The 12972-nt window shown below is 58.5% G+C and overlaps 1 protein-coding gene across 1 annotated transcript; it reads left to right on the top strand.

The window, feature by feature from the left end:
• Nucleotides 1-1243: 1243 nt before the first annotated feature.
• On the top strand, nucleotides 1244-11598 carry SNX33 (sorting nexin 33). The gene is made up of 2 exons (XM_047074752.1): nucleotides 1244-3418; nucleotides 9334-11598. The coding sequence occupies exons 1-2, from the start codon at nucleotides 1951-1953 to the stop codon at nucleotides 9585-9587; spliced, it is 1722 nt and encodes a 573-aa protein (XP_046930708.1). The 5' UTR covers nucleotides 1244-1950; the 3' UTR covers nucleotides 9588-11598.
• Nucleotides 11599-12972: the final 1374 nt, after the last annotated feature.

Genomic DNA, 12972 nt, shown 5'->3' with positions numbered 1-12972 from the left:
CTAAGGCTTCTTCCCAGAGGACGCCGCTGACTCCGGGGCCGACTCCGGGGCCCACTCTGGGTCCCCCTCCGGAGAACAATCCCTAGGCTGTGCCAAGGCCCAGTGTCGCCCAGCCTCGCCGGAGTGGGGGTGGGGGAGGCAGCGGAGTGGGAGGAGGCGTCGGCGGCGGGTCTCCCTCCTAGCCCTCTTCCTTAACCCCCAACCCTGGGTGTCGGCTCTGGCGCCCTCCTCGCAAGCCCGCACTTCGCAAACTTTCGGAGTTTTCCTCCAGTTGCGTCACGGAAAAGGCAAGAGGGTGACCGAGCCCAGAAGGCTAGGCGGCGGCGGCGGCGGCTGCGGCGGCTGCGGCGGCGGCGGCGGCGCGGAGCGGAGCTCGAGCCCTTCGGGCGCTAGGTGTTTCCCAGCGAGGGCGGGCGGGCGGGGGTCTTGGGGGATCGCGGCCCCCTAGAGCGCTGGTCGCTGTCACCCTCCCACAGCCGGATCTGGGAGCGGGCGAGTGCGGGCGAGCGCCAGAGGGAAAGAAGCGAGGAGTAGGCGGGGGCCCCGGCGCCCGAGCCCCAGGCCGCGGGAGGGCGGAGCCGGGCCGTCCCTGCCCAGCCAGGACGCACGGAAGTGCTGTGGAGTTTGCCCAATTCCCCAGCCTGCTTTTCCTCCTTCCCTCCCTCTCCCCACCCCTCACACCCCCCCCCCCCCTCGGCTATTCCCTCCTTTCTCCGGACGCCACCTCCCGGAATCCCTTTTTCTGTTGTTTTGGAGCTAGCTTCTCGCTGGCGGCGCAGAGGGACTGCGAGTGTTGGACGCGGAGGCGGGCTGGGGGCTCAGCCCGCCGCCCACCGGCCGGAGCCCGCGGGGCAGAGCGGAGGACGGACGGCGAGCCGGCCGGGCGCACCATCTGCTCGCCGCAGCGCACTCCCCAAACTCCTGTTGAGTGTGTGCGTGCACGCCAGGGTTGGGGGTCTGTACGACCTGCGCACCGGGACCGGGTACCGCGGGGATTACCTTTGGACGAGGTCCGTGGACTCAGATCAGGGTCAGCTTCAGGCTCAGAAACTGCTGAGGAAATAGGCAAACAAAAGAGGCCACTCAGCTAGTGGCCAGAAGTCGCCAGAGCGCCTCGTCGCGCCCCCTCCTTCCCTAGGGTGGGGGCCGGCCACTTGAGAGGCGGGGAGAAGGCTCCTGAACCGGCTGGGGGCTGGGGGCTGGGGACTGGGTCTGGGGCCGGGGGCCAGGGCCAGAGCCGGGCCAGACCAGGCCAGGCCGCCGGGGTCGACGAGTTGGCGGCCTGTTGTGTAAGCCTCAGTCCTTGTTTTCCCCGGCCTGGCTCGTTGTGAAGCCGGACACATCCACCCTTGGACTAGATTCAAGAGGCTGCTGCTTTTCTCCATGCCCCTCTTGGATTTTCTGGATTTTTGAAAACCCAGTGGCCCAGGAGGAGGAGGAGGAAGGAGGAAGGAGCAGATCTACAGAGGAATGTGAGAGCCTCCCAAGGCCTGAGGAGCCAGAAGGAGTTGGGAGCCAGAGCTGCCCAGGGTTTCTGGAACGGTGGTTTCTGAGAGATTCTCTTCTATTTTAGAACATTGTTCCAGTGGAAAGTGTCAAGCGAATTCTTGCCCTCTCAGAGCTGATTTCTCCGAGTCACTTGACTTTTCTTCTGGGAGTGGGAGGAAGGAGAGACTCCCCGATCTGGGGTTGCCAAGGGAAGAGAGGAGGATTATGGACATGATCCCTCCCTGATCACAGGAGTGTGCTGGGAGACCTAATACTAATAGGGCAGTTAATGGGCAATGGGCATTGTTTTGGATAGTGGGAGGCTGGACAGCATCTGTGGGTGCTGAGACCCCAGCTTAGGTTGCTGACGGACTGAGTTGCTGTGACAGGCCTTGAGCTGCCCGTGCATTCTCAGTTCCGGGCAGGACCCTCTCCTCTTCTTTCTCTACCACGGGTCCAGCCATGGCACTGAAAGGCCGAGCCCTCTATGACTTCCGCAGCGAGAACAAAGAGGAAATCAGCATCCAGCAGGATGAGGACCTGGTCATCTTCAGTGAGACCTCGCTGGATGGCTGGCTGCAGGGCCAGAACAGCCGTGGTGAGACAGGGCTCTTCCCTGCCTCTTATGTAGAGATCATCCGTTCTGGTGCCAGCTCCAACCATGCCGACTATTCCAGCAGCCCAGGCTCTCTGGGCACCCAGGTGAGCTTGTATGACAGCTCCAGTGTGGCCAGTCCTTCCAGGAGTGGTGGTGGTGGTGGCTTCCTCTCGCACCAGGGCAGCTTCGAGGAAGACGATGATGATGACTGGGATGACTGGGACGACGGATGCACAGTGGTGGAGGAGCCTCGGGCCGGTGGGCTGGGCACCAACGGGCACCCCCCTCTCAACCTCTCCTACCCTGGTGCCTACCCCAGCCAGCACATGGCCTACCGGCCCAAGCCACCCCTGGAGCGACAGGACAGCCTGGCATCTGCCAAGCGTGGCAGTGTGGTGGGGCGTAACCTCAACCGTTTCTCGTGCTTCGTGCGCTCTGGGGTGGAGGCCTTTATCCTGGGTGATGTGCCCATGATGGCCAAGATCGCCGAGACATACTCCATTGAAATGGGCCCTCGTGGCCCCCAGTGGAAGGCCAACCCTCACCCGTTTGCCTGTTCAGTGGAGGACCCCACCAAACAGACCAAATTCAAGGGCATCAAAAGCTACATCTCTTACAAGCTCACACCTACCCACGCTGGCTCACCAGTCTACCGGCGCTACAAACACTTCGACTGGCTCTATAACCGCCTGCTGCACAAGTTCACTGTCATCTCCGTTCCCCACCTGCCAGAGAAGCAGGCCACAGGCCGCTTCGAGGAGGACTTTATTGAGAAGCGGAAGCGTCGGCTCATCCTCTGGATGGACCACATGACAAGCCACCCCGTGCTGTCCCAGTATGAGGGCTTCCAGCATTTCCTCAGCTGCCTGGATGACAAGCAGTGGAAGATGGGCAAACGCAGGGCAGAGAAGGATGAGATGGTGGGTGCCAGCTTCCTGCTCACCTTCCAGATCCCCACGGAGCACCAGGACCTGCAGGATGTGGAGGATCGTGTGGACACCTTCAAGGCCTTCAGCAAGAAGATGGACGACAGTGTCCTGCAGCTCAGCACCGTAGCATCAGAGCTGGTGCGCAAGCACGTGGGGGGCTTCCGCAAGGAATTCCAGAAGCTGGGCAATGCCTTCCAGGCCATCAGTCATGCCTTCCAGTTGGACCCCCCCTTTAGCTCCGAGGCCCTCAACAGTGCTATTTCTCACACGGGCCGTACCTATGAAGCTGTGGGTGAGATGTTTGCTGAGCAGCCCAAGAACGACCTCTTCCAGATGCTCGACACGCTCTCTCTCTACCAGGGCCTGCTCTCCAACTTCCCTGACATCATCCACCTGCAGAAAGGTAAGAGCCAGAGTGGGCAAGAGACCCTTGCTAAGTCTGCGCTCTGCTGGGCACTGGGTATATGAGGATGGCCTAGAGGAATGGAGCAGCCCATCTAGTCTTTCTGTCTCATTCATTCATTCATTCAACAGTGCGTCAAGCATCTGCTGTGTGGCTAGGTGTAAGGAGATATTATTGTTCCTGGTCAGCTCTGGTTGCTGACCTCATGAAGCTCGCTGTTTACCTTTTGTTGTCCATTTGTTTGATCGTGCCTTCATTTTTTCTGTTTCTGTCTCATTTGCTCATCTATCCATTTATGTGCCGAGCCCGTCAAGGTATCAGGCTGAGTCTGGGAACGCGGAGATGACCGAGGCCCAGGCCTTGCCCTTGAGGAGCACACAGGCTTACGGGGGCCACAGACACAGATAACAAGAGCACAGAGTGGGGCCTGCCTTCCCGCTCCTCACAAGTTCCACTCCCTGCCCTTGCGGCTTCAGAGCCTGGTCTCCCTGCTGCATGCCCTATCTGTGAGCTCCCTGTCTGTGTGCGGGAGGCCCCCTGTCCCCGCTTTGCAGATGAAGAAGCTGGTGTCCTAGAAGAGTGGTTGCACAGGGAGTCCCTGGCTCAGCTGAGACTGTCCCTTCCTCCTTCGCCTCCCCAAGGACACGTCCCTGTTGGCCAATTCCCAAGCCCAGCTGTGTTTTCAGTTCTCATGGCCCCCCTCTGTGGGGGAGGGACAGGATGGGCCTCTGTCTGTTAATGTTGGGCTGTCAAGGAACTGCCAGGGAAGTGACTCATCTCGGGTCACCTAGGGGCACCCGGGCTGGTCTAGGGGAGGAACAGGGGTCCAGGGCACTACCCACATGGCCCCTCCAACTCTTCCTTCCTGAGCCTGGATTCTCTTGCCTGAGCAGTGAGTTAGGGGCTGACCTGGCAGGTGGCTGAGTCCTGGGGACCACAGGCAGGGCAGATGTCAGGAGAGAGGTGTGGTCCTCCCCGGGGCTGCTTGGTAACTCAGGAAGAACGTCTGCAGGGCGTGGGGCTGGCTCCCTGGCCCCTAGGCCCTGAGGTCAGGCCTGGCTTGGTGCTGAGTTTTCCTCTGGGTGGGGCCAGGAGGCAGACCTCTGGACTGAGCCTGGGGGACAGCAAACACTAAGCTCTGCCTCAGTATCCAGGAGAGTCGGGAGTAAGCCAGCCCTGCTCTACTTTCCCGGGAGATTGACTTCTAGAACTTATCCAGCTCCTGGGCTCCTTTCTCTTCTCACTTTCTTTTCCTGCTTTCCATCTCTGCCCTTTTTCCTCACCTCTACATTCCTATCCTCCTCCCCTCTTCTATCAGCTTCAGGAGACATGTGGGGACTGTGTCCTCCATCTGCTGTGTGTTCCTGGGAAGTGCCTTCCCCTCTCTGGGCCTTAGGTTCCTGATCTAGAAAACAAGGGAGGGTAGATCTAGTGAGCTCTCAGGCCTCCAAGGGGGTGAAGACAGGAGACTTCTGGGGAGGGTCTGGTGGAAAACAGAGTGATGCCTTAGAGCTGAGTCTGAGCTCTAGGGCTGGGACGTGGCTGGCAGGCTGGGGCCCAGTGGGGCAAGTGTTTCCCTGGGCGGAAGTGGAGCCACTCTCGCTGCTGTGCTACGGCCTGGGAAAGCTGGTTCAGCCAGCTCCTCGGATGGCATGTTTCTGTGTGGGCAGTGGCAGGGGAAAGCAGGGGCACAGTGATTAAACAGCTGCCCCTGTGCAGTTGCTGGGGACCTCGCCCTGGGCAGAGCTGGGGGGGAGGAAGGCAATCCCATACCCAGCCAGAGTTCCCAGGCTTATACTGAAGCAGGAAGAAGTAAAGCTGGATGGGCTTTTCTGATTCTGGGGCAGGGAGACAGAGCTGAGAGTGCTTCTACCTGAGGTCTTTCTGAGAGTGTGGGCCCAACAGGCCTCTGGGCTGGTGCATTCAACCTTAGGCAGAGGCTAACCCATCTTCTCTCACCCTGAGGACTCCTCCTCAATAGACCAAGCCCATTGGGCTTACTCTTCCTTCTTCTGGGCTTTGCATTGCTACTCCTAGGCCTGTGGTCGGGCAAGTTAGGGAGAGAGGCTTGGAATCTGGCTGAGACAGAATTGGGCAGGTTTGGGGGACCACAGCCTGATGGGGGGAGGAGGGGTTCCATGCTGGCAGTGTGGGTGGAACCCTTTCTCAGAGAAAGGAGCAGGAAAGTTGGGCCTTGGGTCCCTAGAATTCTACCTAGTCTGTCTGGACATCTGAAAGATGGCAAGAGTGTGGCAGAGGCCATGGAAGGAAGCTGATGGGAGGCTCAGGTGGGATCAGGAGACCAGGATTTGGACAAATGTTGCCTCTGAGATGACCGTGAGAGCGTTTTCTCCCCTCAGTGTCCACCTTAGTAAAATGGGTCATGGGGCCTGATTGGCACTGAGATGAAGCCCACCAGTCTGTCTGCCCACTGGCCCGGGCCCTGGAGCTCAGTCCAGGAGTCTCCTAAGAGGAGTAACCGTATAATTAACCATCTAAGCCAGGGAAGTTTTGGGGATGAAGGGGGCCCTAGTAATAGTTACCCTGGGATAAGGGGAAACAGTGACCGTCCAGGGCCCCTACCTGAGAGCCAGCCAGGGTAGGGCTATGTCCTAAGGCTCAGCACAAGCCAGGAGGTTACAATAAGGTGGGATGATATGCAGAGCAGGAATTGGGGCCCAGGGGTGTCTGACTGCACAGCCCAGGCTGTTTCCTCTGTGCCTGACAGATGGGGTAAGGAGCTCTCCCAGGGATATGTGCATGAGCCAGAAGGGGAAGGACAAGGGGGGCTTGGGTGCTTTAGCACTGCTAACTCAGCTGGCATCCTTGCTGGGCCGGAAGCAGGCCCAGGGCTGCAGAATGTACGTGGAGGGACCATGGGACTCACAGGTTGGCCAAGGTAGAATGTCCCCTGCAGGACCAAGTGCTTGTCTGGGGGAAGAGTGGGTCCGAACTCTGTGTTCTGGGCCATCACCTAACCCTCTCTCTCCCTCCCCTCCTAGGCTTCCATAAATAAAGAGAATCATATTGCTACAAGCCCCCACCAGCTGGTTGTCGCTGTCACTGAGAAGCAGTCCGCACACGCTTGCGCATAAATATCCTCTTGAGCTCTTATTCTGTCAGGTGCCATCCTAAGTGCTTTATACAGACGAGTTCAAGTTAAACCTCAACTATGCTATAGGGCAGGCACCATTATCCCATTTTTCCAAGAGTACTATACCACCAAGGGCAGTTGTCAGCAGCATCAGATCTGGTCTGGCCTGTCCCTTTTGACACCTGAGAAACCTCCAGCCCAGCAAGAGCAGTGGCTTGCTGGAGGTGACACAGCTGAGACTAGGACTCAGACCTCTTGTCCCTGACCTGGGTGGGGGCCGGGTAATTACCTCCGAGAGGTGGGGACGAGATGGATTAAGGTAGGATCTTAGGAAATATGTCTGGGACCCTGGGGCTCTGAAGCTTCAGCCTCCTTTCCTGGTTCATAGGATCCGGCCTATAGGACACCTGCCAGGGCAGGAGGCTCCCCTGGGTCCTCAACTCTCAGGTTGAGTCCTACATGGAATGTAGCAGGGATGCTAGACAGGCCTGAGCCCTGACTCCCAGCCTGTCTCTGGGGTACGTTAGTGTTAGCTGGTCCCGGCCCCAGATCTGAGTCACAGGGTGGAGAGGTGACAGAGAGCAGGGTGGGACCTCTGCCCCCCCCCCCCCAGGCAGCTTTTGTCCCCCATCTTTGGCTCCCTGCCTGTCTGTGGATACCTAGCAGTTGCAGTAGATTTGTTTCTATTATTTGGGCCTCTGTCTCCTCATCAACAAAAGGAGCCTTTCTTTCCTCCAAGGCCAGAAAAGCCCTCTTGAATACAGGTCCACCCTTAGTGCACTGAGATTTTTTTAGGCAGGTGGAATCCAGGCTAGTTAGTGTCTCCTTTTCAGGTAGGATCCTTGTCGTTGTCTGGGGGCCCCACACAAATGGGGTGGCTGGGTATGAACCCTCTGCAGTAGAAGCAGTATCCACTGAGGAGGGGTATGTCTGGGCCAGGCATCCCCCGTGTGAGGGGCATGAAGGAGGCTGGGAGCCCCTAGGCAAGTCCTCCTGTCAGGGCCTCGGTTTCCTCTGTACAGTAGTGGGGTAGGGGTGGGGGTGGAGGGTGGGCAGCTGGCATCTAGGGCCTCTTTAGCTCTGAAGTCTCTTATCGGGTCCTCATCCTGGGCCTTGGGCTGAGCCCTCTTCTGCTGCCCAGGTCTGGCCAGCGGGGCTGGAACAGGAGGCGGGAGGTGGCTCAAGGAAGGTGGCAGAAGGACTGAGTGGGTTGGGAACTGGTGACTGCAGAGTTCTTCTGAGTGCTGTGTGAGCGGCCCTGGAGATTCTCCAGACTTGCGACTGTCTACCCCAGATGCCATTATTAGCCAGTTAGCCGTGCACTTGCTAACTAATATGCAACTACTTGCATAACTGCTTGTTAATGACTCCTTCTAAATCCTTCTGGAGTTATTTCCAACATGTAGAGCCCTGGGCCTGACATACAGTGAATGACCAAAAAAAGGGATCTTGAATGCATCGGACATCTTGAGTGAGAGTAAAAAGAGTACATCTTCAAGGCCCCCGGCATGCTGTTGGTGTGCCCTGGATGCTTTTGAAGTGCCCGGGGGTGTTCTCTCCTCCGTGCCAACCCTGCCCACAGCCTTACTCTTCTGCGCACAGTGGATTCCCTGCAGCCCCGCGAGGAGTTCGTGCCAGGCACAGGCGAACTGCCTCCTCCTCCCGGCACCTGTCCCCACTGCCTTTGATGCACAATTAGTCAAGTGCCTGTTAATTCAGAGCTGAAATTCATTCACCAACTGCTTGCTGATTCATTCAGATCTTCTAAATTGGATCCCCTGCCCAGGTTCATCCCCCGTCCCCCATCTGTCACCTGGTTATGACTAGGGCTTCCTCTGGTCCCTTTAGGCTGGTGTGGGGAGGGGCTGGGCCCGTTTGTGGGGAGACGCACACAAAAGAAAACTCCAGGTGGCCTGTGAGGTGCTGTTTTAGAATCAATAGTGTGATGGGGGTGGGGAGAAGCCTGGAGAGGGGTCCAGAGGCATTCTGCCTCGGTACTGGGGGAGGCTCTGGTGTGGAGGTGGCGCCTGAGCCTGTTGGGGAGCCTTAAATTGTGTGTAGAGATCTAGCAGGCGGAGGTGCAAAGGGAGGAAAGAGCAGGGTGAGTTTGATGAACATGGGGCCAATTCCCAGAGGGCCTCACAGCTAGGAGAATAGGCATGGGCTTTGATCTGTAAGCAGTGGGGGCCGGGGGTGGGGGGGAGGTTCTGGAGCTTTGAGTGCCCAGCTTGGCTGCTCTTCAGGTACCACAGAGAACCTCTCAGAGTCTGGGCCTGAGGTGGGAGCCCCTTATAGTAGTTCAGTGAGGAACAGGTTGAATCAGCTCAGCAGACATGTACCAAGTGAGCTCCTCCGTGGGCTAGGCTTTGTCCTGGGTGCCGGAGACATTGAGCTCACAGACCAGAGGAAGGCAGGCGGAGCAGCCACAGGGTGGTAAGAGCGGGGCAGATGAAAGCCCTGGGAATGCTGGGAAGTACCTAATGTGGTGGGGGGAAGGCTTCCTGGAGGAGGTGATGTCTGAGCTGATCAGGAGCCAGTGTGAGAGACGATGCTTCTGTTGGATAAAGACAGCCCTGTCCTGGAACAATGTACAGCCAGCAGGGCTGTGACAGTCTGGGTGTTGTGGGCTGTTGGCAGTGCTCCAGGTTTGGAGGGGAGTTGAGCTGGATGGAGGTGAGGGTTTGGGGAGGGTTTGTCCTGGTGGAGACACCAGGTGGAGGGTGGATAGCGCTCATGAGGGGGCTCACGGAGGGTGTAGGGAGCAAATGGGGGAGACCAGAGCCCTAACTTCCCTTGTCCTCCTCCACTGTGCCCGTGCCAGGCGCCTTCGCCAAGGTGAAGGAGAGCCAACGCATGAGTGACGAGGGCCGCATGGCACAGGACGAGGCAGATGGCATTCGTAGGCGCTGCCGCGTGGTGGGCTTCGCCCTGCAGGCTGAAATGAACCACTTCCACCAGCGCCGTGAGCTCGACTTCAAGCACATGATGCAGAACTACCTGCGCCAGCAGATCCTCTTCTACCAGCGGGTAGGCCAGCAGCTGGAGAAGACGCTGCGCATGTATGACAACCTCTGATCATGTGTACCTGGCCCCCACCCTGCCCCCGGGCCTGGTCGCCGCAGCGCACTCCGCTCTCTTGACCTCCCCACACCAGCAGTGGCTGGGAGGGGATGGGGTGGGCTTTGGAGGAGTCCTGGGTACCCCCGGGGAAGTCTCCCAGCCCTTAGAGGTAGGGGCACAGAAGGGGTGAGAGTGGGGTCAGGAAGCTTCTGGGCTGAGGTCTGGGCTGCTGGTCAGTTGCTTGAGGCCGGGCCACAGTCTTAGCCTCCCCTAGAACCTACAGTACTCACTCACCTGGCTACCACCCCCTCGTTCATTCAGCAGGCACCAGGGCCTGCTGCAGCTCCGGGTCAGATGCTGGGCACCCGGGACTGCGACATGCCTGCCCTCAGGGAGTCCCCAGTAGAGGTAGGGTCAGACACAGAAACAGATGAGGGCAATGCAGAATGATTGATGGTAAATAAGGGGTTCCTGGGAGCTTAAAGAAAGAACCACTCATTCTGTTGGTCAGGAAAGGCTCCATAGAGTAGGTGACATTTGAGTAGTGTTTTGGAGAATGACAAAGACCTGCCAGACAGTAAATGGGGACAGTAGATGAGAGATGGGGTGGGGGGGAAGACATTCAGAAGAGAGGAATAGCATGGGCAAGGGTGTGGAGGAATGAAAACACCCCCTCCTCCCACCTTTACTTTTCCCAAGTAAATTTCGTGCCCCCTCGGTTGAGATTCTGGACTGTGTGATGGAGGGGAGGGATCTTCTTGCTCCTGTGTCCCTGTCCCTGCCTCACCTTGTCCCCTCTGGAGGAGCTGCGGGCCAACTCCCTCCTGTCTCCCCTCCACCTGCTGAGCCTCCATTACCCCTTGGCTAGGGGACCATGCAGCATCTTTACCCTGGGCTCAAGGTGCTGAGACAGGCCACTGACCCCAGGACGTTGGTGGCACCTTCCTGGAAAGGACACCCAGAAGTTACCAGATATTTGAGTTCACCAGCAATAGCTCTCCACATTCCGAGCAGGCTCGGGCCCCAGGCTTCCAGGGTCCTCAGACCCAGTGACTCCCGGAACCCTTCCTGTGGCACAGAGGGAAGGCCAAGGGGAAAAAGACGGGCTGGCTTGCCCACTGCCCCAGAAGCCCTGGGCCCGCACGCCCACGGCCAGCCTCACTGTGATGTCAGCCCCAGCTCCCTCCCTGGCCAGGTTGTGCTCTCTCCCACCCATGTTTACATCCTCCAGGGGGCTACTCCTTCCCCCTAGGCCTGGGCATGGGCCAGCTGTGGGTTGGGGGAACTGATAGGTGCCACTGCTGGCCCCCCCTTGGGAGGTCATGGCCACTCCTGGCTCCTGCTGCTTGAATCTTTTTTCTTTCTTGTTTTCTTGATAAACCTTTTGCAATTAAGATAACAAAAGCATGGCTTTTTTGTTTGGATCCTGCAGGGATTGAGTGTGGGGGGAGGATGGAACCCTAAGTTTCCCTGGGAGCTATTGGATTATAAGGTTATGTTGGGCACAAAACCTCTAAAATTTGGGGGAGGACTGTGCTGGTGGCAGGTGCTGGCTGGGGAGCTAGAGGTGGCCATGGGCCCCAGCCAGACTCACACCCCTCCCAGACCTCACTCTCCTCATCTCTCAAATGGGTGGAGTCCTGCTAGGGTTTGGCTGTGCTCTGTGATTTCAGACTGAGGGTTGCCCGAGGAAGGGATAGGAGGCCATGCCCCACACAACCTAATTGTTCCTCTCCCCAGGGAGGCATGCTCCAGCTTTGCCCCCAGGAAAGCCCTGGTCCAGGAGAGGTGGGAGGGGACTCAGAAATTGTGTCCTTCCCCAAAGAGTCCTGGGTGTCCAGGCCGGGGGTGGCTTCCATGCTGGAAACCAAGGAGGTCCTCCCCAGCGGCGCCCTCAGCGGTGTCCCAGTCAGTATGAGCAGGAATCAATGGGAAGGAGGGCAAGGGGGACTCGGTGGAGGGAGGGCTGGTAGTTCGGGGCCTCAAGGGAGGCTTTGGCCAGGCCAGGGGCCCAGGGAGCTTGTGGCAGTGAGAGGGGGGTAAGGAATGGCCAGCGCAGTGGGGAAAGGGCAGCAAAAGCTCTCCGTTCAGGGCAGAGCACCCTCTGGCCCTAGGTCAAAATTAGGTCAGATTTGGGACTTTCTGTGGAATTTTCCCCTCCCTCCTCCCTGCCCTCCTTCCTTCATTTTCCAACCCACCCAAGGACCTTCCCGCCCTTAACCTCTTCACAACTTTGACCTCCAAGCAGCCTTCTGTAGAGGGAACTCTGACCACAATGAGGGAGTCTCCTTACTGAGGCCAGTCTGGGTAGGAGTGGTGGGAATGCCTTTCTTAACCCACAGTGCCTGGAAAGTCCCCTGTTCGTGCTTCCTGCCCTGGGAATAGCACAACCCTCTTGTGTCCCTTTCTTTAGAGGGGGAGCCACCTCCCATGCCTCCCAGCCTTAGGGTGAGGGAAGCAGTCTGACATTTTTCTCAGGAGGGGCTTGGACCTAGGAGGAGAGTCCAAATGTGAAGTCTTGGGACTGGCCAGGTCTATGCTGTAGGCATCCTGAGATCTCTAGGCTGGGGCAGGCCCATGTATAGTGGGGAGTGAGGATGTCACAGCCATTCTCTCTGTTTCTTTATGTCTCTGTATAGCTTGAGGTATTGGGGGTGGGGTGTGTGTGTGTGTGGGGGGGGGAATTTGAGATGGATCTGGGCTGACTGGAGCCCTTTCAGCAGGGCCCTGGGGGACCGGTAGGGGGGGCGGGGGAGCATCCTGGTGGTGGCAGAGGCTGCTGGCTGGCCTCGGTCACATGCCAGGCAGATGTTCCAGACTGAGCTGGGCCCAACTGCCTCCAATTCCCTCCCTCACTTTGCTCTGAGGGGGTTGGAGAACAAGGCCCCTCTTTCTGCCCTGGGCAGCTATCAGGACCTAGGGTGGGGGTGATGAGCCCTGATCCCTGGTCTTGGCCCAGCCCAGGAAAGGAGTTTGCTTTGTGGCCACATGTGGGGGTTGGGGATGGAGGCAGCCCTCAGATCCTGCATCCTGGCTCCCGGACACACCGGAAGGCCATGAACTGCTATGCCACGGCAGTGCCACGACTGGAGCAGAGCCAAGCCTGCGTGAGGCAGGCCGACAGGTAGTTCCGGATCCAGCTGAGCACCCCTCCTCCTTCCCGTGGCACTGCCATGTAGCCAGCCACATGTCCACGTGGTCGCAGGTATAGTCGCCTAACCCAAAGCAGGTGCAGCCACGTGCAGCCACATACCCTGCCCACAAGCGTGTAGGCTACCCCTGGCCATATGTACACGTATGCAGTCATGTGCTCACACAGTTTCACTCCCAGCCACGGTGCCACACGCTGTCACACATTCACAGCCACATCCACACGTGGCCACATCCACACACATGCCGT

Source organism: Lynx rufus, unplaced genomic scaffold (genome assembly GCF_022079265.1).
Source record: "Lynx rufus isolate CCGP_SWC_20201006 ecotype Redwood Valley unplaced genomic scaffold, mLynRuf1.p SCAF_13, whole genome shotgun sequence".
NCBI lineage: Eukaryota > Metazoa > Chordata > Mammalia > Carnivora > Felidae > Lynx > Lynx rufus.
This window is presented reverse-complemented; position numbering and strand designations above follow the sequence as displayed.

Bases quoted from the DNA above. Each gene is read 5' to 3' on its own strand.
- SNX33 (XM_047074752.1), top strand. From the start codon at position 1,951: ATGGCACTGAAAGGCCGAGCCCTCTATGACTTCCGCAGCGAGAACAAA. The intron at 3,419-9,333 runs GTAAGAGCCAGA...TGCCCGTGCCAG, and splicing joins CATCATCCACCTGCAGAAAG to GCGCCTTCGCCAAGGTGAAG.